This window comes from Ptiloglossa arizonensis, chromosome 4 (genome assembly GCF_051014685.1).
Source record: "Ptiloglossa arizonensis isolate GNS036 chromosome 4, iyPtiAriz1_principal, whole genome shotgun sequence".
In the NCBI taxonomy this organism is placed as follows: Eukaryota; Metazoa; Arthropoda; class Insecta; order Hymenoptera; family Colletidae; genus Ptiloglossa; species Ptiloglossa arizonensis.
The window spans coordinates 8,848,316-8,871,674 of NC_135051.1; the positions used below are offsets into that span (position 1 = coordinate 8,848,316).

A 23,359-nucleotide genomic window follows, 5' to 3' on the forward strand; every position below is an offset into this window, starting at 1 on the left:
GGTACGTTACCATTTTAGTCGCGATCGGATCTTTGAACGCAGCAGTTGCACGCATTCGAGAAATAATAAACAACAAATATGGATAGATATTGGAGATTGACGCAAAAGAGACGATAACGAGAGAGCAGATGGAAAAGATTCGTGCGATTCTACGGATGGTGGAGAAGAGTGGTTACATAAAAGGAAACCAAACGGGATACGGTGGTCTGGCGAGTCTACGGACGGGAAACGAGACATCGAGAAATCGAACGCCAAACAACCCCAGTTTGCGTCGTCACGGGCTTGTTTTCTTCTCTCGCGTTCATCATCGATACGAACCTCGTCTCGCAAACGCGCAAACCAGAACGATTTGGTTATATCTTTACGATAATTTTTGCAACGTCCGATCGCGTTCTCGGTCGAATTCGGATCCATGTTGTCCATGGGCGGGGATCCTCGCGCTATTTCGAGATCCGGCGAGTATCACCGCGCTTCGTTCGTTCGTTCGAACTCAAATACGAAGGAATCGGTTTCGTAGCATCGATCGTAATAAATTTCGACGTTTGATTTGCAATGCGTCTATAACGAGGGAAAGTCGTTGCGATAGTAAACCCTTCGATCGCCCTTCCGTTTCAGAAACGCACCTTCCTTCCGACCGACGGCTAAGGTCAAGTTACACGAAGGTGGGAGTTGAACGCACGGTGCTGGAAAGTGGGGTTAGCGTCGGTGGTGGGGAATTGATGGTACAGCATGCCAGTATTGGAAAGCGTCGGTCCGCGTCCAGACATGGGGAACAGTGGGGAAAGGATCATCGAAAGGACAGAGAACCAGCTACCGAGTCGATAAGAACGGACGAAGAAGGAGAGTTCGTTAGACGGCGGTAGGAGGGAGCAGCACGGCTTGGTCGAACGCGACAATAGTGGGAGAAGTCGTTGTCCTCGGAGTCTTCCTTCGCGCGAGACACGGTGCTCCCGTCAGTGCAACGCGGAACGCGTTCTTGTTCATGTCGGTATGCGAAAGTGGTATCGCGCGTGGTTTCTCTCCGTCTCTCTCGCTCCGTTTGTTCGTTCACGAAGAATTTCTTCTTTGTTCACCCTCGGAAGAGAACACGTCGTGTGACACGCGTGTGCGATATTGTGCATAGTTGGTGCGGTGCGACAGAATGCGGTACAATGACCGCATAAATGAGTAATCGACCGAGAACCGGTCGGAAGGACGAGAATCCCGGCGGAAAGGACGCCAGTCCGTGGCAGGATCGAGTCGCTGTGCATAGGTAGGTGTCGGATAGTATGCGAGAGCCAGCGAGCACGCGCAATATTCTACGTGCAAGTCTCTGTCCTTTTTCGTTCGTCTCGTTTCTCTTTGTCGATGTTCGCGCGACCAAGCACGAAGTTACGTACCTTTTTTCCTCGTGCACGCTGCTCCTACGTCCCTCTCCTATGTACATTCTCCCGCACATACCTGTCGAAGGGAATGGTAAGTCGCCCGAGAACGATTCGAGATTTCTCTCTCGCTCTTCGTCTCTTGAGATCTCTCTCTTTCTCTCTCTCTCTCTGTATCTCTCTCCTCCCCGCCCTCTCTCCCTCTCTCTCTTTCTCTCTCTCCCCGGGCGATCGTCGAGTCACCTTAGGGTACGTTTACACCGATGCATCATTTTGTTGCGGAACACGCTCGAAACGCTCGAAAAGAAGGGTCGATTTTACACGAGCTACGCCTTTGTGCACGCTCTCGGAAACAACATAAAGGGAACTTGCGCGCTAGTTTAGACCGACGTTTGAAAGCGAATAAATACGTGTTTCCACGTCTAGTATTCGGTATCGAGAGGATACGAGATAAAAGCGTTCGTTTCTCGTTTTACGTCCCGTACTACGATTATTCCTATTCCATAATAAATCGCAGTCGCGACGTAACGTTACGCGAATTCAAATACCGCGTATTTTTCGTATCGTTGACGAGCGCGAAATAATTTAGGAAGCGCCTGTTGGCAATATTGCGACCGCAATCGTATTCGTAAATCGCAGAGATATACAGGTACGTTGGTTGGCAAAACTTGTCGAGTTTAATACGGTTTGCAACCAACCACACCGATGCGGCTTCTTTTGTTTTGCTCGTGGAAGCAGAGCGAACGGGGGAAAATTGTATTGCGCGATTCGTCGGATCGGTGCAAATGCACCCTTAGCGTTCGAAACATCGTGCGTACCGCGTTCGATCACAGCAAGATTCGACTAAACGCGTGAAACTGCACGAAACGTTGCTTCGTGTATCGGTGTGATACTGTACGCGCGCGATGGGAGATTTAAATGCCACGTAAAACACGTCTCGAGCGCCACCGGGACGATCGACGGAAGTGGCATCTCCGGACGTTGACTTTTCGCGGGAACACGCGCGGTTATAATTTAACGGAGAAGCGTCTTGCGCGGTGCGTTTTTTTTTTTCTTTTTTTTTTTATTTCTCGAGAGAGAAACAACGGTGGGAAAGAGGAGCGGAATCGAAGGGATCGCGGCGGTTATCCGTGCTGGAAATTGCAGAAGTTGCGGCGAGAGTTTAATCGTCGTTTAACGGGAAAAGCGAGCGTTAAACACCGATGCCGGATATCGAGTCGGCGCGTGTAACGGACGTTGCATAAGAACGCTTATCCCCGTGAAAGTTATATTAAAAGAATGGTAAATACGCAACTAGAAAAGTCACTTTCAGGCTCCGGAGTATTGTTCCCCCGTCGGTAAATACAAAAGGGAGCGTCGAGACTCGTTAACGTTATCGGCCGGTGAACTTTCTCGCGGAATTGCCCGACTCCGTGTAATTGCCCGCTACGTTCGAAGCCACTTACGAAAACCTCGTAATGCCTCTATCGTCCTATCGGTATCTCGGAACAAAGGGATCCGATGTATTAATCTCCGTAAAGCGAGAATACCAACGAATACGAGTCGAACGCGACGAATGAAATTTTGCCCGGTGCAACGATGCTGCGGTGCAACGGTGCAACTTTGGTCTCGATGCAACGTTACCGATGGAAAATCGTCGCGCGGCGTTGGGACATTACGCAAACCGTGATTCGCCGATGCGTTACGGGGTAACGGTTCAGCGAGGTTCGTGATTTTCAACGCGTTTTCTACGCTATCTGGGGTTTCGCGTTCGTACGAGGTCCCTCGAGGTCTCTCGAAGTTTTACTCGGTCGAAACAGCGAACGTAGAACGAATTCACGGTCGCGAGGAAAGTTTGGCAATCGGACCGAACGGAACCGTAAACGGTTTCTTCGTCGGCGAAATGCACGACGTTACTCCCCCGAAAGAAAACTTGGCACGATCGTCGCGTCGAGGGGAATTCCACGCAAAAGGTGTATCGCGTGCATCGGTTCCGTTATCCCGGGCAGAACAGCCGCGAAACGAACATCGCGCGGTTCGATCGATCGAAAGTAGAAATTTCATCGACGGAGGACGCCGATCGTTCCGTTGCTCGGCTCCGTGAAGAGTTACGAGATACGCGATCGTGCGAGAAAACGTTAGGTTTCCCCCCGTATTCGTCGTTCCGTGGAATCGTATCGCCGATCGTACCGCTAATAACGGCCAATTGATACGTTATCGCGGCTGGTCGCGTACGAATGCGCGCGTTCGCTCGGTATGAAATATTTGGTCGGGCGGAGACCGGGTCGGTCGCGTTCGCATCCTGCTCGTCGTTCCATTGTTCTTGGACGCGGAGGCGTGTATCGCGGAACAACCGCGGAGGGAACACGGAGAAAGAGGACGCGGGTTCCTACGTGGGACGATTATCGTTCGTGGATCGTCGAGCGAGGTCCGCCTCGCGCAACGTAATTTCGCAAATTGCCACGAATTCGCGCGCGCGCGCGCGCGTGCGCGTGCACGGTGGCGATGAACGCGACGCGAAATTGAGAACGCGGGGTGAATCGTACCGCGGAAAAAGCGAATCTCTGTAAATATTACGCGGAGCGATCGCATGGTACGCTGGCTACCGACGATCAACGATTCGCGAAGAAACGGAAAGCAGATTCGCGGGTTACACGGTGATCTGGTTCTTGCGCCGTTCCCGTTGCGTTTTCGATTACTGTTTTTCGACCCAATTGCCGCCCCGGATTCGCGTTCCGCGCCTCGCTCCGGAACAGAGAGAGAGAGAGACCGGTACTTTATCCGAGGAGAGTATCGACGTTCGAAAGGTAGAGCCGCCGATCCGAACGGAGCGGGAAATGGCTCCGAAACGGTGGAAAATGGGAAAATCGACGCACCTCGAGCTCCTCTCTTTCTCGATCCGCTGTCTCGATCGGACACACCGCGGGTAGAAGGAGTCCTTCGAGAAACGCGGTCCAGGGTCAGGATTTCGTCGACCGTTTCCCCTCTTGGCGGAAAAGTCCGAGCTACGCGTCGGAGCGAAAGGAAACCACCCCGCCTGGCTCTGGGCTGCGAGAGACCCTATTCGCAAATTAATCCGGATCCGTTCTTCGCTTCTTTTTTTTTCTTTCCCGGTTTCTTTCTTTCTTTCTTTCTTTCAGGAGGTAGAATCGATCGGCGAAGGTAGCAGGAGGTGAAGCAGAGATTAAATAAAAAGGAGAAAAGAGCCGAAAGCGCGAGAGGGTCGAAAGGTCGAGCGGGCTACGGAGGAGAAGGAAGAGAAAGAGGACGTGGCGGAATCACGTTGGCCAGGGGAGGAGAAGGAAGACTCGAAGGGGGAGGGAGCGAGGAAGAGAGATGAACCTGGTGGGTGACTCGCAAAGCGCGGTGGTCGGTTGTTCGACGAAAGGCAGATAGCGCCATTAGTTGTTGCTGGGCCGGAGAACGTCGAGCCGATGCCCGCTACGGCCCTGGCCATCGACGAAGAAGGGGCAGACGACGAAGAGGAGGAGGAGGACGACGAGGAGGAGGGGGAGGACAAGGGTACCAGAGGGCACAGAGGGGCCCAGAGGGCTGCGATGTACCCCTTGACGTCGAAGGGACACTCTCCGTTCGGAACTCCCCTGATTTTCTTCCCGGTGCTCGCTTACCTTTTCACCGTTGCCAGTGCCTCGCCTCTTCATTCCGTGCCACCGCACACAGGTGAGTCACGCTCGATTCCAGCCGGCTCGCCGAATCTCCTCGCGACGCTCTTTGATCCTCCTCGTACCGCGCCCGGTCTCTCCAAGACGCTCGTAGCTTTTCCTTGGAAATCGACGCTTTACCGACCGGTACCCTTTTCTTTTATTACCCTGTAATAGCAACAACGTACACGGTAGCAACGTTGGAAAGTTTGGCTCGGGAGAGTAATCGTATCGCACGGGACGAGGTTGGGTAAAGGGACCGTTTGGTTTCTCGGATTTGCCTGGGTCGAGAGAAACGAGACAAGTATCGTTGAAAATCGAAGAAAATACTTTTCACGATTGTCCAACGTGTATTTGAGAAACGTGTAGGAGGTTGAAGCTTCGCTGGTCGGTAAAGTGTCGAGAAAGAAACGGGATAGCGATTCTCGAGGCAAAATCCGCGTCGAGAGCGGGCTCGCAGCGGTGCAGGTAGCCGCGGACCGGAGCCATCGATAACGACTCTCGGTAATTAGATTATCGGACGGTGTTGCGTAACCCGCAAATCCCGCGATACGCCACGAGGTGCCGTTAAACTCCGTTCCCCGGTAGGAACGCGCGCGCTTTAACAGTCAACACTCCCCGCTTTGTCCCGAGAGTCCTCTTTGTTCTCGATCGGTACTTGGCGGGAAACAATGGAAACGCGAACCCGAATGGTACTCCGGTTCCAAGTACGCGACGACGTCGTCGCGCGCGAAACGAAAGATTCTCGAGTACGGTTCGATACTCGGGATCTTCGAAACGATCCGCAGCGAACACCGGCGTAGAAAATTGACAAAGTAAGAGCTCCTTCTCTCGAAATGTACTTTGCCGCGCGCGCTCGTTTCTAACGCGACAGTGAAAGTCCGGGCGCGCGTCCCGTCCCACGTGGCTCCGAATCTCGCGAACTGGTTACGAGTTTCTCTTTGTCCCGTTCCGTTTCAACGGCGAAAAGACAACGGATTCCCCGTTAACGAGGGCCCGCTCGTTTCCCGCATAATTCGTTGCTTTACGAGGCCACGGTCGGATCAACGCGCGAGACGCTCTTTCGATTTTTCCAGCGCGCGCTCGCTAATGGAACGATACGCTATACGGCGCGGTGAAACGATGTTTCAGGTATCACGCACGGCTCGTACATCGGGTATTACGAGGTGGCCTCTTACGATACCGCGGCCTTGAGACAACATCGTAACCGGATGCGTCGCGATGTCACCGACGTCGTCGACAATCAACCTCTGCTGCTGCACCTCGAGGCCCTCGACAAGTGAGTACTCCCGAGCGACGGTGGACATTTTCTTTTCTACGGGGAAAGATCGAGGAAGGATCGCGCAACAAGTATCGCAAGATAACTCTCGCACGACGAACGCTGCTTCTTCTTCTTCTTCTTCTTCTTCTTCTTCTCGTAGGTCGATCGTCGATCGAGACTCGACGCGCCGATGAACGGCCCGCGCTTTCTTTCCACGGAAGCAACCAGCGCGGAATAATTATTCGCGGTACCAACGGTGTATCGAAGTACGCGGGAATCGTATCGTCCGGTCGGATCGATAGGCCTGGATCCAATTAAGGTCAAGTTCGCGTAGAACCCACGCGTCGCGGGCGCAAAGGGGCGTAGATGCGCGAGCGGATTAATCGCGTTACACGGGATACTTGGCGCTGTATCGAGCCGGGAAACAAAGCTTTCCCGACCTTCGAAACCGATTCACCGCGGAGATAACGCGATTCCCTCTCTGTTTCCGCGAAATTACCTCGTATACCGAATCTCTCTTTGAATATTCGAAATTCATCGCACGCGGGGACGATATCAATTGTCCCCGGTGCTACGCAAAACGCTCTTCTTCGACGATTCGATCGATCACGCGTCTAATTTCGTTCGAAGCTACCCGGACGCGAAACGAATCCCCCGAACCGGGGTAATTCGTTCTTAAGCCACGTGTTCCTTAAAACGCGCCAAGATCACCGCGAACTCGACATTGTCTAAAAGCATTAACCTCGGTAATCCGTTTAAAAGGAAAAGAGGATGTAAAACTGACGAAAATCCAATCGAAACGGTTGCGTGTCCGCCGCGGTGAACCCTTTCGCCTCGGAATCGACGTTTTTCCGGTCTCTCGCCGGAGAAAAGCTTCGAAGAGAAACTCCGACTTTCGATTCACGAACGAGAGGACGCCCTGTCGCCCCGTTAATTGAATTTCAGCGGCGAAGGACGCGAGCGAAAACGAAATTGCCTTTCGCGGTGAATTCGACGTGAGCGAAGCCGCGTCTCTTTCCGTTCGTCGATCGACACGGCGTGCTCGAGTTTCCGCAGTCCGCGTGCCGTAAATTTCGTTCGCGGGATCGATCACGTACGAGACGAACGACGCTCCGGCCTCGCCGCGAGAATTCGCTCGCACCGAATTCCTCCTCGAGGCTCTAGGCTCGAGGCGCGATACGCGAGCCTCTCCGATTCCGACGTCGACGTTGGCGTTCGTCTCTTTATGCAAATCGCTCGAATTCGCGGCAACCAATAAAATGTAAAGCAGCGGTAAGATCCCGGCCCTATCCCCTTTCCCCCGTACTTTGCCCGGTGTTTCCAGCCCGCTGCACCTGGCACGAACCGGCAAAGATAACGGCGAACGAGGAGAAAAGTGCAACCGCGTTTCCTACGTGGTTCTCCCCGCCTCCTCTCCGTACAGGGTGTAAAAAAAGTATCCACCGCGACACTGCTCGGATCGGAGAGTCGGTGATGGCGTCCCACCAGGTGGAAACCCCTTCGCCTTACGGACTTCCTTTTCCGGAAACGGTTCCGATCGTTTCTCTCGGTCGTTCGCGCGTCATTCGAAAAGTCCTCTACGAGTCGCTTACGAGCCTCGCTACGAAGACAAATACGAGAATTACGAACGACAGGGATTTCGATCGATTTTCCTCGGATTTCCAAATACAGTGCCACTGGGCACTAGGGCTCCGTTCGTCTCGTACGTGGGCACGGAATCGAACGGAGGCGTCCAACAACCGATGCGAAAGGAAACGAAAGAAAGAGGAACTATTCGAGAATTTACGCGCGTGGACGTCGCGCGAGTAGCTCCGATTGATCGCGTATTTATTTCCCCGGGAGGAAATCGGGGTAGCGTATATTACGAGCGTGTTATCCGATTCGTTACACGGGATTCGTAAAGCGTTTAACGAGAAATACGCCGAGATTACCGACGATTCCGTCGCGGGTACGAATTTTCAGGTTTCGAGACGTTCGATGGCGACCCCCGGGACGATTTATCGCGAGTCGGAACTACTTCGATCGTTGTACGGACGGTCTTCGACAGATGGTAGTCTTCCGCTGTCGCAAGGACAACTCCGATAATCGGTCGATAACCAACAACCGGCGATTTTCTTATATAATCGCGACGAGCTTAACGTTGGCCTCGCTAGGAATCGGTTTACGTAAGAAAAGACGCGTACGGGCGATATCTTGCAAACGCATCGGTGCGTTTTTTCGCGAGAAAATTCGATCGCGGAGAAACAACATTTTCGAAACCGCGAAACGTTTTCTCCGTCGAATACGCTCGACTCGTTAACGAACAAAGAAAACGCGATCGCGAGACCGTCGTCCTTCGAATTAGGAAACTAATTGCACCAGATACGACGAGAGAACGGTACAAGGGTCCGCGACTAATTGTCGTTCTTCCGTCGATGTCTCGCGCGACGTCTCGAGCGGGCTCTTCGTTTCTTCATGGTAATGCGGCGTATTAAATTCTTTCCGCGGGACAAAGGAGTCCCGGAGATGACGATTCTCCCCGTTCCTCGCGTCCTTTGCGGAACATTGACCGAGAATTTCGAGCGAAAAGTGTATCCTCGTTCCCTCCGGCGGGAAACCGTAGTACGGATTCATCGAATGGCGGACCGTGGCTGAAATATTTTGTTCACGGTTGGCAACACTCCGTGTAATCTGTTCACCGTGAATTCGATTAAACCTAATCTCATTTACTCTCGAATCCGTGGATTATGTATTCCGCGTTTCAATGTCACGCCGCGTTTCTAAATTCAATATGTCTCTCGTCCGCCTCGCTCGAGCCTCGTCCTTCGGCTCGACGTCCGGTTGCTCAGTCACGCCGCGGACTTTCGAGAAAACACCTAATGGGAAGCTTAATCGCCGGGAGAACGTCATCGGCGAGAAATCGCTGAATCACGGGGAACAACGGCTCTCGATCTCGACGCCGATCCGTCCGACGACCGTGAAAAGCTCGCACGGTGTTCTCGGCTACCTGTTACCGTCCACGAGGCGATTAGGATCGTCGAGCATCGGACCGCGAGTTCTTCGACGCCCGCGATCGTAAAACCGTCCTAGACTCCGTTCTCTCGGATTCCAGAGATTCGTCTCGCGATACCCGCGAACTAGACGAAGGCCTACTTTTCGTTCTCGAGCGATCGCGAGTACTCGAACCCCGTTGATTCTCGTATCCTTGCGCCAACATACGAGGATCGCGAATCTTGTAGCTTCCACTCGGAACACAGATCTCCCGATCGCGTCGGTTCTAATAATCCGTGTTCTTGTTTCAGACAGTGGACGTTGCGTTTGATTCGAGACACGGGCCTGTTTAGCAAGGACGCGACGTTCGAGAGCACCGATGGACCGATCCCCTTCGACGCGTCGCATTCTTACGCGGGCACCGTGTTGGGTGAGTTCGCGAGCACGTCCAGCTACGGTACGCTTGTACGTATTGCACGAATAAATAAATGGAAACGAACCGCGAACGAGCGAGTTCGTCGTAGGAGACGCGTAATCCCGGTCGCCGCGCATCGAACTCGGGAATCTCGTTTCGATCCTCGTCCTCTTGGTCGCTCGGTCGTTTGGAACCGCGCCAAACGCCCCATTGAAGGTGTACGAGCAAGAGGTCTCGACCGGGCTGCCTCGAACGACGTCCACCGAGTTACACACGCGGTACCTGCTCTTTTTTCGGCCGACCAGTTCCCCCGAATACGCGAACAACGTCGAAGCGACGCGAAATACTCGACGACCCCGATACCGAGCTCGACCTTAACACTAAAACTATCAAACGAGTCGTTCGACCCGTTTTTTAATTTCCTTTTAAAGTTACACGATCGTTAACGCCGTCTTTTCCCCCTCCGCTTTGCAAAGTCCGATAGAAAGAGGAATACACCGAACGTTTCGAGTTCTTTCCCTTGGGTAGCCATCGAGCGATGTACGAACATCTCACGGAGCAACGTTCGAAATCGGCCGATCGCGTCCGGGTGATAATTTCCGGTCGATGAGGAATAAAAATACACAATACGTAATTGGGTAACGGGCGAGCAGCTCGAGTTGGGTGGAAATAAACCGGAGTAGCGATACGCGACGGGTACGGGGAATTTCGTTAGCCGGTGAACGACGTTGCGCGACCAGAGTCTCTCGTACGTACAAGAATATGGCAATACCGAGCTATCTGATTCCACGGGAACGTTGCCGCGCCAGAAACTCTCGAGTAAGCAGATACGTGCCCCGAACGGGGCGCACGGGAAGCCCGCAATATAATTTCGTGCACCGAATGAGTTCGAACTGGTCTAACCGCAACCTCGCCGGAGCTGGAAACTCGATCGCGAGCACGTCGTCGTCGACGCCGCGATCGACGTTTCTCCTCGAGCGGCTGGAAGCGTCGTTAGCGTTCCTCGATAACGACCCATCGAGACGCCGAGCTCGGACGCCAAAAATATCGCCGGTCCAACTTGTTGAATCGCTTTCGCGCGTGGGCGCGCTTAAAACTGATCGCGATACTCGCCCGAAGGAACTCGTTTCGATCCTCGAAAACAAAAGATCGAAACGTCTTCGAGTCGGTGAGAACCGGAACCTTTTCAATTTTTCCCCGAGCTGACTTTTCTTTACACCGAGCCGTCGCGTTGGTTTTCCATACTTAAGGAAAAATAGAATTGTATTCGTAGAACAGCTAACGACGGTAACATTGATGGTTCTCGTCGACTCATCTCGCAAACGAGGCGATCCGTAAAACGTGGAAAGGCCTTGCATCGACGTGGGAACCTGATCGCGCTGCCTAATTCGAAGCCGCGAGAAACGGTCGCGTGGCAAACGACCGTTAGCCTTCTTTCTCGCGCGATTCGGTTAATTTCGTGGCCATCGATCGTTCGTTTTTCACGAATGAAACTTTTAAATATCGTTACTCTCGTTTACGATACTATAGAACAACAAGTACGAAACAAATTATCGAATATTTCTACTCTGGAAACCGTATCCGTAGTTACTTTCCTACGTCCGCCATGTCGCACGGAATCCACGGTACGGGATAACGCGTATCGCCGATAATCCGATTACCGATCGAGCTCGGCTAATCGACGCCGGTGTAGCCGTGTATAATTGCGCCGACCGGAAACGGCCGATCGGCGCGCAACGATAACGGAGAATCCGGATCGTTCGAGTAATTCCCCCTAAGGCGATCTCCTCTCGAAAGAGAGACCGTACTCGCGACCGATCGAAATCCATGGCTCCTCGGCGGATTTTCTTGCCGGTTTTTCTTCTCTTTTCCTCGAGTCGATTAATTTCGTGAACGAGGAGCTCGAGTTCGAGGGAGTCGCGTCAGAGTTCTTCTGGCCGTTCGCCAGTACCGCTCGACGTATTCATAACCGACGGTGCTTCCCGCTTCGGGGCTTTTCACACTCGAGGGTTACAAATTACGGGGGCGAAATGGCAGAGATAAAACGTGTACTTAACGCGCCGGTACTTTGGTTAATTAAGCCGCGATTTAAGAACGGTGTCCCCTTTGGCCCCGCGTTCTTAACCTCTCGTTTCCCCGCCGAAGAAGCTTATCCTTTTCGTTCCCGGCCATTGTTCGTCGACTCCGTTTCCCTCGGATTTTTCCTCCATTGTTTCCTCGCTCGACTCCTCCGCGATGTCCTCGAGTCCCTCGAAACCTCCGATTCGAAAACGAACCGCGAGTTTTCGTTCCCTCGTGAGCCAACCGATCGATCGAGTTCTCGATCGCATAGCTGATTCAACCCTTTGTCGAACCCTTTCTACCAGAAGAAACGAAATTCTTTGTCGAACTCTGCGAAACAGATCTTTGTTTCGGCGATGATCTCTTCGCTCGACGCGAACCTCTTTCCACCGAAGTATTTCTTCAGGATCGGGAACGAGAAGAAATCCAGACCTGTTTCGCCGCCGTGTCTCGAAAGATGTCGTTCAATAATTTTTCACACGGGATATTTTCTACGCGTTCGTTCTCCGATCTTCACCCGACGGCCCGCTAACACGATATCGTAAATTTCGTCGACCTTATCTTCACCTGAACGAGATTGTCCGGGCGTTCCTCGTCAAAAACGGACGTTATCGTTCGATGAACACTCGGCTCGAAAGACGGATCTCGAGGGCCGTCGGGCGGACGCGTTTCCCTCGCGGAAGAGAAAAATATCCGCCGGAAGACGCACGGGAGCAGAACTTGCGCGCCGATTACTCTCCGCGTTCCGCTAATTGCACGGAACGAACCCGGTGTCCAGGGGACAGCCCGACAAAAAGAGAACGAACGAATGAACGAACGAACGAACGAACGTTACGTAGGTTTCTCGTTAACGCTGGCTGGCTGCCGGATCCGTCGATACATTCGCGAGACGATGGAATTAATTAACGTCGACGAGGGTTACGACTAATTAAAAAGAATCGCGGACCGAGAGGTGGGAGGGACGGGGTCCGTTTTAAAACGCGGTCGACGGGCCGCGTGAAAACTACGCGCAGCGACGATTCGAATCAATGTGCCGCCGATTGGGCGTAATTCGATTGTTAATCAATGAAAAACAAGTTCGTTGGACGTATTCTCCCATTGTTCGTGGTGCTCGCGATTCCGCGGGAGCGAGCAGTCCGCTCCGGTAACCGTTCGCCGACTAAATTGGATTTTTCCACTAACGAGCGTCGGAGCTTTTCTCCGTAAAAGCGGCCGGTTGCCTCCGAGCGAAAGCTCTTCGCTCCTTTTCCGATCGGATACGAATCCTTTCTCCTCTCGCCCGCATCCGCGTTCGCCGACGACTCGTTTTTCCCGCTCGGGACGCTTCCTCGAGGAGCACGAAATTAAATTAAACCGGTGCGTAACCGTCGAAATAGAATATTTCTCGCGCTCTTAATTGCACGAGAAAGACGTCGATCGTTCCTCTTCCGAGGAGCGGACGAGTCCCTTCCCTTGGACCGACGTTGGACCGTTTAATTAAAAGCCCCGCGAAACGGAACACGCCACCAGCGTGTCTTCTTCTTCGAAGTCGTTGGAAACGAACGAAACTTCAAAGTCTCTAGGCTCATCGATGCGTTCGCGGTACCGATCCCCGAGTTACCCGCGATACTTTCTCGCTCGACGCAAAAACCGTTTACGCTCTGTTTGCGAGATCTGTGTATTACGATGGTCGAGTTCTTGGAAGAATTTAGACCGTGCGAGGAAGAACTGGTCGAGAGAGACGCTATCGGTCGTAGCCGTGGCCTCGACGAGTCGAGATACCACCGACGTCAGCGGTGTACGTTTATTTATTACGCTCCGGACGAATAAATACACGAGGCTGAATCGTTTCTGACCCGTGCTCGAATTACGCGTAAACACGGAACGTTCGACCTCTACCGGTCGGTAAAGCGTTCGCGTACTCTGTTATCTTTCCATCCTTCGATTCCGTTGTTTCCGTTCGGGAAGGTACCCTTAAGAATTCGATTGGTCGCGCAATTAACCGAAATTAATCGGATTGGTCGCTTCCACCGCGAAATAGAATATCGAGGAGCGACCGTGGCGTCGATTCTTCCCGGTTCTCTTTTTCCCTGGGCGTTCTCTCGACGCGAATTAAGCGGACTGGAGTTACTTCCGCGATGAGCGGATATCGAAGCCCGGCCCCGAAGAAAATGGGTCAATTACGTCGGCGTAGTTCGCGGCCGATTAAAACGCGAACGAAATACCGAAGGAAACCCTACCTTCCACCGGGACATCGTTTCGCGACGACGAATGTTTTCTCGAGGATGTCCGATTCGACCGGTTATCCTTGAAACGCTCGGTTTCTCGCTTTCCCCGTACGCGACTGCACATCCTGCGCACTGTCTCCGTTCTCCCGCTGATTATGCGCCGTCGCGCAATACGGTTGCGTCTCTGGCGTTGCAATTTTCTTCGATTCGCCGGAGAGGACACCGAGGGCATCTTCCCTTCGAGGGAAATTCGGTGAACGGAACTCGATTCGCTCGACGATTACGAGGAAACCGCAACGATCGCGATACGATGCCTCGTACGAGTCCGCTCGAACTCTCCGTATCGATTCGCAATGTTATTTTTTTCCATTCAACTCGTTTCGAGCCGACCCGATCCGACCGAGTTCGAGCTCCCTTCCACGGTTCGCAGAGGGGCGCGTATTTAGAGGTGGGAGCACGAGAGATCGATGCAAATCGGAGCGGTTTACTCGTTAACGCCTACGATCGTCCTGCGAGATGCGAACGGACCTTGCAGCGTATCCACCGTGCGTCGAGTTCTGTCCCCGGTCCTTGAAAATATCGAATCTCGAACGTAAACCTCGCCACGTGAGCCGAGAGAGCTCGCGCGGATCGATGGACCGGACCGTTCGATTTTCTTTTCGTTCCATGGGGACATCTTTGGTATTACGGAGGCAAATTTTCCCCCCGATCGAATCCCTCGAATCTCCAAGAAGATCAACGCCCCGAATCGAGCCGAGGACATCGTTTCGATAAACGGATCTCACAGCGGACCGGAATCTCGACGACTCGTCTCCTCTTCTCTCCGTTCGAAGTCGCAGTTCTGGCTTCGTTCTCTCGACGATATTCGCGGAAAAATGTTCGATTCCCGGTTAAATGGTAATTTCATCCGTGAGTAGTGGCTGCCCGCGTCAAGGGGTAGATCGAGCCGTAGTACCCTTTGTTCGATCGTTTCCTTTGTCGGACGGTATCGATTAGCTCGAGGGTCGAATTTACCCCTCGCGATTCCCATCGAGGGATTTAAAACGCTTAATCGGGGGGAAAAACCTTTCGACGATTCTCTCCCTCTTCTTTCCATCGAAAGTGTTTCGACGAATTTACCGTCCCGCGTTCTCCCGGCGCGATTCTTCCTCGCAGATCGTCCTGGAAAAGAAACGCGTATCTCGTTCGATTAATTACGACGAACGTCGGGGTAATTACTTTCGGCCGTAAGCGCGCGAAACGGAAAAATGAGAGAACCGAGCAATTACGGTGAATAATGCCGAGGCGTTGGGAAGGAGGCGCCGGCGCGCGTTCCTTTCGACTTCCGTTTCGACTCTTTCGTTTTTCCTCGCGGTCGCGTATCAAAATTACGCGATCGCTGTTCTCGATCGACCCACTTTTTCCACCGACGTCCCCGGAAATTATCGAATCGTCGAAATACGATGTAATTCCCGACGAAGACGACGTCTACGACGGAAATGGATACCCCCGCTGCCCCCCTTTCGTTTCTCGCCACGCTTTTCTCCCCAACGAAGACAATTATCGATGCGAGGAAATCCATCGGCCCGTCCGGAAGCGGAAGCGAACCTCTCGCCGAACGAAGTTACCCGAGTTACCCCCGAATCTAAATAGAGAACGATTTCGCTCGATTCCCGCGCGCGAAACCGTGTATTTTTAACGTCGACGAGTCGAGCAGATACGGCTGTTAAACTCCGCGATGTACTTTACGATTATCGCGCGGCTCGTTGGTTCCGCGCGTAAACAGAGATCTCCTTTCGTTAGAAGACATCCGAGATTACACGCGCGATTTCGATGTTTGCGATCGAGAATCGGGGGAAAGATTTCGCGAATTTTCCGCTTTCGTTTTTCAGCGTGTCGTTTTTCCTGGCGAGTCGTTTCGAGCAGAGAATTTTTCAAAATCGTTTCAAATTTTCGCACTTCCGGGGACCGCGCGAGTTACGCCATCTCGACGGACATCGACGAAACGCGAAGCCACGTTGCGACGGTCGATAAGTGCATTACCGATCGGTCGACTCGGGGCCCCCCTCCTCCACTCTGAGTCCCAGTACTCCTGCAGCTTGCGGACCCGGTATACTCGCGCGCGAGGATGGCTCCATTCGAGAACAGTACAATCGAACGACTCGAGACGATAAGTAATTGGGTTAAAGAAATGCATATTTATTTCGATTTCTTCGTTTATTTCTCATATTACATTGCATACGTGTATCGAGGAACCAAAGAAAGGTGATCCTTCCGTTCTTCGAGGCGGAGTAATAATTGGTCGTTGTTCACGATTCGCAGAAGACGAGAACGCCGTGGTGCAAGGGATCGTGACGGAGGACGGTCTCTTCGACGGCACGGTGGTCACCGGATTCGAGGAATACTACATCGAGCCGACGAGCAGATACCTGAACACCGACGAGGATACGTCGCCGCCGTATCACAGCATAGCTTATCGGGCCTCGGACGTGACGACGCCACGGCGTTCCCTGCCCTGCGCCAGTCATCGGCTGCATCACGGGACACTTCGCGAATCCGTGGAAAGGTGAATAGATCGGCCGTAATCGACTCGGATATTTCGAGAATAATCGTCGGGGCGAAAATACGAACGGCGTACAGATTTCCGGCCGGGGTCGTTGTAGGCGCGCGAGCGCGCTCGTTAACGTAACGAGGTAACGCCTCTGAAACACCCGGTGTAAATCGCGTTACCTGAACCGAGGATGAAAATGGATTCAACGAGACCGAGAGAGAGAGCGAATCTAAACGTCCGCGTCGTCCGAGATTCCTCGTCCTTTCGCGTTAATATCGTTAGCGATATCTCGCGAGGCGTATACACGTAACGAGATTCCCTGGCAATTGGATCAATTACCAGCGCGGAATCTCGTTTTTCTTCGATCGTTGTTCCTTCGTCGACGTTCACCGACTCTTGTTCCCGCGAGAGCGAGTAACGATTCACGCGCGAGACGAGAAGGTACCGTGGCGCGGGTTACGCCACGTCCGCGAGCGAGTAACTCGAAGCTTTAAAAACGCTTTATGATTTCAGGGTGTACAGCCGCGAGAACGATTCCCAGACGTTTTACGAACCTCTGCTCGGGGAAAACGTCGCACTCTACTCGAGGGAGAACAGCGCGCGGGTTCTAACTTTGGAGAAGGATAACGGCGGGGCACGTACAGAAACGTGAGTTCGTACGAAAGGGGCAAAAATCACGAGAATCGCTTAGACGCTGGCGAACGAGGGCGTTTCGTTTCGCGGGATCGTAAAAATCGCGAAACGAAAGTTTCTCGAGCGCGTAGCGGTACCCCACACCGGGAATAAGCTTTTTATACCGGGAGGGGGTGTGGAGAGGGCGTAAGAAATTTGCAACTGCCGCCGCTTCGTTCCAGAACGAGTTACGGAGATCGCATCGCGAGACATTTGCACAAACGTGCCACCGTGGATCCGCGGAAAACTACCTGCATGCTCTACTTGCAAGCGGACCATCAGTTTTTCGCGCGATACGGCACGGAGGAGGCTTGCATCGAGGTGATGACGAGACACGTGCAGAGGGTCAACTCCATTTACAAGCACACCGGTACGGTTTTGCTCGCTCCGCTCGTGCTCCTCTTTTCGCGATGGAAAATTCATCGACTTTCTCCGCGAGCGAGGACGTCGTTTCTTCTCTTTCGCTCGAGCGAACGAACGAACGAACGAATCCTAGTACAGTCCTGTACGTAGCCCCCTTCGAGGATAACGAAGCGCTCGACGAGTTGAAAGTTGCCCAAAGAAACGACGTCGCTCGAAGCGCGCGATGATAAAGTTCGTACGATCGGATTTCAATCCGATTATTTAAAGGGAGCGTCGAACACCGAAACGTTACGATCGATCGGAGCTCTCGTTGTTCCCAGATTTCAATCAGGACGGGAGGCCGGACAACATCAGCTTCATGATAAAACGCGTCAAAGTTCACAGCGAGGACGCGCTCCGAGATCCCAATTATCGATTCCCGGGCAACTACCGCGTGGAAAAGTATTTGGAGCTCTTCTCTGGTAAATAAATTCGTTAACCGCGACGAAACGTGAACCATTCGATCCTCGAGCGATTAAAAACGGGTCCGTTGGTTCGTTGGTTGCAGAGGAGGATTACGACGCGTTCTGCTTGGCCTACATGTTCACGTACAGGGACTTCGAGATGGGAACATTGGGCCTCGCTTGGACCGGTGACCTGAAGAACGCTGGCGGTGTTTGCGAAAAGAACGGCGTAAGTTACCCTCGGATGATCCCTCGATTTAACCCCTTGTCGGTGAAACGTCCATTTAATGGTATATCGCGTTTTTTTTTCTTCCGTTTCCTCGACCATCTTCTTCGTGCAACGTCTACGTGCATTTTCGACGAACGACCAGCTTTCCCTCGATAAAGGAGAGACCGTCTCGGTCGTGTATTTCAGTCCCCGTGTCCGAATTAATGGATCGACGCGGAAATGAATTTCACCGTATTTTAATCGACCGGCAAGGGGTTGAAACGAGAGCATCGGTCGTCTCCGCGGCGTTCGGAGCTCCGACGAATTAAGAGGGACCGTCTGAAACGTACGACCGAACTTTGCAGCACTATCGCGGCAGCATGAAGTCGCTCAACACCGGAATAGTGACCCTGCTGAATTACGGGAAGCACGTACCGCCCGCAGTTTCTCACGTCACGTTGGCCCACGAGATCGGTCATAACTTTGGTTCACCGGTAGGTTTCCCTTGAATTTACCTTCCGGAGTGGTAGCGGAGTCTTATTTTCCACCGATGAAACGGAACACGACAGGTGTCCGCGTGCCTTCTCTTTTTCCACGAGCGAGTTGGACGCGGAACCTGTTCTCCGCGGGACTGTCGATACGCGCGTAACGCCACGTGGCACTTCACTTTGTTCCAGCACGATCCGGAACAATGCACGCCCGGCGGACAGGATGGAAACTTCATTATGTTCGCTCGTGCTACCAGCGGCGACAAGCGTAACAATAATCGTTTCAGCCCCTGCAGCCTGACTGCCATAAATCCGGTTCTGAATAGCAAAGCTCGTTCCCCGAAAGGCTGCTTCACCGGTCAGTGTGTCCCTCGACTCGTCGTTTTTCGATATCGAACGAAAGCGTTTCCCTCTAGACGCAACCAATACGATTCTCGTCTGTCTACAGAACCGCAAGTGTCGTTGTGCGGGAACGGCGTGGTCGAGGTGGGCGAAGAATGCGACTGCGGATGGGAAGAAGATTGCAGGGACTCGTGTTGCTTTCCTCAACGTCGATATCCACCGGCGGGCGAAACTCCGTGCACTCTCACGCCGGCCTCCGTCTGCAGTCCTAGTCAAGTACGTAAATTTTTCGTCGGTCGCGAACTATAGGAATAAAAATTCTTTTGAATAATGTAATATTGTCGCGCAGGGTCCGTGCTGCACCGGCGAGTGCAATTTACGATTCGGGGAGAAATGCAGGGACGACAACGGATGCCGCGACGCGAGTTTCTGCGACGGACGGTCGCCCTACTGTCCTCCTTCCATCAACAAGCCCAACAAGACGATCTGCAACCGCGAGTTTGTGTGCTTTATGGGAGTAAGTGGTACCTCAGAGGGTAGATGGAACGTTTTCGAGGCCAGATATCGTTCATTTCGTCCTGTTGCAGGAGTGTACGGGTAGTATATGCCTCGCGTACGGCTTGGAATCTTGCCAGTGCATTCCAGGCCCGAACGACCCTTCGACGAAAGCTTGCGAACTCTGCTGTCGTCTTCCCGGAGAGAGTCAGCCTTGCTTGTACGTTGTCGAACGTTTCCGTACTTTTCTATTCGACGAGTTCATTTTATCGTTTTTTCCCCGACAGGTCGTCCTTCGATTGGAACTCGCCGCCCTACGACATTCCGGACATGTTCTCCAAGCCGGGGACACCGTGCAACGATTACAACGGTTACTGCGACGTCTTCCAAAAGTGTCGAGAGGTACGATCGAGAATTGAATACCATTTTCAACGCGTACTATAAAACCCGATCGATTCGCAGGTGGATCCTAGCGGCCCGTTGGCGACTTTGAGGAAGCTGTTGCTGTCCGACGAGAGTCTGGCAACTTTTCGTCGCTGGATAGTGGACCATTGGTACGCGGCCGCCTTGATCGTTTTAGCGGCGGTGTCGTTACTGGTACGTGTCGCTTCGATTTCCCTGTCCGCGTTTCTCTTTATATCTTGAACCCTCTGTCCGCAAGAATACAGTTTCTCGTTCCGATTTTTGCGCCAGAAACGATCGAGGAAACGTGCAAAGAGTAAGTTCAGGGTGAAACGATAAAGTAGACGCTCGTGTATCCGCAGCAATCTGTACACCGATTTTCGACAGCTACGAGATCGCTAGTTTCGTTCGTATTGTTCCCATCGTAGTTGGTTCGAACCGATCCCCGTTACGCTGACTAACGCTCCCCTATGTCGACACCCCCCCCCCCCCCAAACGAAGCGTCCTCTTCATTGTCGTTGTTTCACCGGTTTTTTCGTCGCGATTCAGGTGGCGAGCATGAGAGTACTGGCCAAGCGACCGGATCTGAAGCTCAAGTCGGTCACGATAATACACAGCTCGACGACGGAAACGGTTCGTCTGCCCCCGGAGGGAACGGAGGGAGTGACGGTGCACCCACCGGCAGTACGAGCCAAACTTCCGCTTAGCAGAAAGGTCAGGGAGAAGAGGAGACATCGAAAGCATAAAGACTCTCACGGAAACAACGTGGCCGACAAGTCCGGCAAGGTGAGTATCCACCGTTGGAAAATATTCAACGTCGACCGATCTCTCTCGTTTCCCAAGGACGCGTCGAAGAAGAAGAAGCAGCAGCAGCAGCAGCAACCGCAGGCGCAATTGCAACCCCAGTCGCAGCCGCAACCACAGTCGCAGCCAAAGAGACCGTCCGCGAATCCGGCCGAGGACCTTGCCAGAAAAAGATCGGCCGAGCCGACGACCGCCGTGGTCGAGGAGAACAAACGGAAGAAGATCGTACCGACTCGAGACAAGCAGAATTCTCTCGCAAACGCGGCTGCGAACGTCGACGAGAAGAGGAAACGCTGCAAGAAGCAACACAAGAAGGAGGTGATCGACTACTCGGCGATCCAGGCCGAGAAAGAGTCCGAACCGAACGCCGATCCCAAGAGCAAGGTCCGTTCGTGGTTGCTAGCTTCGTCTCAGTGTCGACCGGAGACGACCAGACCGAGCGCCACCGGTCTGCCGAAGAGCAAATCCACTCCCGTGGGTTTGACGAGCGCCGGGACCAGGTTACCGCCCACCAGACAGCTGGTAGCTTCGAGAAGACCCGTCGAACTCAGAGAAACGAAAGCTTTGCCCGCCAACAAACCGCCGCGAAAGGAGAGGGCGAAGCTGCAAGTGGTTTACAAACCGCCGTTCAAGTTCAGCGTGAAGCTACGAAAATCGGACAAGCCTGTCGGGCAGCCAGCGAACGCGAGCCACGCGAACGGCAGACCGACCAAGCTCCCGAGGACGGGCGTTCTGTTGAGGACGGCGAAGAAAAAGGACAGGGTCAGAATCGGCAGGGCCAGACAAATAGCGCCTACAGGAATCGGAAACGGTGCGGGTGATTTACCTGAGCCGGCCAATTCTGACCTCCATACCGTTCCTTCCGATCTCGAGGTGCTTCTGTCCGAGAGCGAGTTCTTGTTCTCGGACACGTGACCACGGTGAGAGACATACGGATCACCTCGTCGCGCAACGACCCCACTCGCCGGAAACGTAAACCGCCGGTGCATCGAGAAATCCCGTCCGATCGAGTCGCGAAAGAACATCACCAGTGGACGTTTCGCGCGTCATCCTGTGCTCTCGCCGTCGCGCGTACCGGGTCGACGCACGACTCGACGACGAATCGAAACGGAAAACCAGAGCCGGCCCTCGTAGACCAATTTCCTCGCACTCTGGTCCGATTATGGCCGCTGGACGTCTCTATTCTCGAGAATAACAAAGGGAAATCAGCTTCTTCGGTTCTACCGTGCTGGGATTTATTTGCTTACGGGTATGCCGTATCGCGCGTACGCTTTCGCTCTTTTTCACGTCTTCCTAGTGTAATTGAAACGCGACGATCTGGTCCGTCGTGCGTTAATCGACGAATCCGTCTATTCGTCGTGTATATACATAATATATATATATATATGGATGTAATCGGTAACGATCCACGTTTAATGGAAGAATGCGCTTCGGCGAGCCTCGGTACCGTATACGTACACATCAGTGCTAATTCCGCGCGAGATCCAAGCCAGGTTTTCTTCTTCCAAAGAAAAGGGGCCAAATTCAACTTTTTAAAGGACTACTTCCGTGCAAGCTCGCGCCTACAGCGAGACAACCCGCTTGCCTGGAAAGAAATTTTTCTTTTCGCCCGCATCTTACGTCGCGATAGAACAAACGGAAGCTACCCATCGAATGATCTTATTTTCGAAAGGAATCTCGACCTTTCGGTATTACTTATTTTCGTATCGCAGAGAACGCCCGTATTGTAGCGCGACGATCTATTTGCCGTATTTTCAACACTATAAGAGACACTTAAACATATCGCTGTATCGTGCCTATTACGTCGTACACCGCTCTTCGAAACTCGGAAAAGGGATCTCGCAGTTGAAAGAGAACTTTCTATTCTTTTTTTTTTTTTTATTTTTTTTTTTTCCATTTTCTTTCCCTGGCAATGACGAGTGTGAGAGGGACAGAAAGTTCGCAGGCGATTCGAATCCTACTTTTCGAACTTTGAAGAGTTCAATATTTCGAAGATACTTTGCCTGCGCTTGCTGTCGATCTGACGCGCTATTCTCATGGTTCCTATTGCCGGCAACTCCTAATCGCAGTGTAAACTTTGCCGGATTATTTGCATTTCCAATGCGTAAGCGACGACGACGACGATTACGAAGATGACGACGATCACGATGATGATGATGATGATGATGATGATGACGATGATGAAACTCGTTGAACTATTTATATTTTTGAGACTGTACAAATATACGAGAATCAGCGACACGCTACTAGGTTTCCGTGAATTTTAGTTCCCCCGTTGGATTATAGATCGTTAGGTAGACAGAAATGATCGAAACTCGATTAATCGTAATAGTTTATCGTTGCTGTGCGGTGCTACTAGTCGATACGCTTACCGTATCGAGATGATTTGCGTCCACGAAACATTCCTACTCCTCCTCCTTCTCCTCCTCCTACTCCCCTTATCGCTGTAAGTGTTTCTTGCGTGCAATTTTCGAGTTTAAGTTCCTTTCGTTCACGAGTCGCGCGTCGTATTTTCTGTTTTTTTTCCTTTTTTTTGTTTTTTTTTAGCTTCGAAAGAATCTCGCGTAAAAATACTCCGTCTTTCGTCGAAGATCCCACTCCGGTTAACGCTCACGATTTCGCGCGTGACGAAACAATGAGGAAAAAACTTTCGCGAAACGTGCTACGGACTCGCAAGAATTATGTTACCAAACGTT

At 52.6% G+C, this 23,359-nt stretch overlaps 1 protein-coding gene across 3 annotated transcripts; it reads left to right on the plus strand.

Moving 5' to 3' along the window:
* The first annotated feature begins 37 nt into the window (after nucleotides 1-37).
* On the plus strand, nucleotides 38-22,909 carry LOC143145624 (disintegrin and metalloproteinase domain-containing protein 10). 3 transcript variants are annotated; one of them, XM_076309172.1, is made up of 18 exons: nucleotides 38-1,252; nucleotides 4,481-5,021; nucleotides 6,134-6,281; nucleotides 9,545-9,663; nucleotides 16,218-16,461; nucleotides 16,960-17,094; nucleotides 17,301-17,488; nucleotides 17,802-17,942; nucleotides 18,029-18,153; nucleotides 18,498-18,626; nucleotides 18,810-18,978; nucleotides 19,069-19,238; nucleotides 19,312-19,479; nucleotides 19,550-19,677; nucleotides 19,745-19,859; nucleotides 19,920-20,054; nucleotides 20,409-20,645; nucleotides 20,703-22,909. In XM_076309172.1, the coding sequence occupies exons 2-18, from the start codon at nucleotides 4,775-4,777 to the stop codon at nucleotides 21,576-21,578; spliced, it is 3,474 nt and encodes a 1,157-aa protein (XP_076165287.1). In that variant the 5' UTR covers nucleotides 38-1,252; nucleotides 4,481-4,774; the 3' UTR covers nucleotides 21,579-22,909. The 3 variants fall into 3 exon arrangements, with proteins under 3 accessions (XP_076165287.1, XP_076165286.1, XP_076165288.1); XM_076309171.1 differs by having other exon boundaries at nucleotides 20,409-22,909; XM_076309173.1 differs by lacking the exons at nucleotides 38-1,252; nucleotides 9,545-9,663 and having other exon boundaries at nucleotides 4,883-5,021; nucleotides 20,409-22,909.
* The last annotated feature ends 450 nt before the right edge of the window (nucleotides 22,910-23,359 follow it).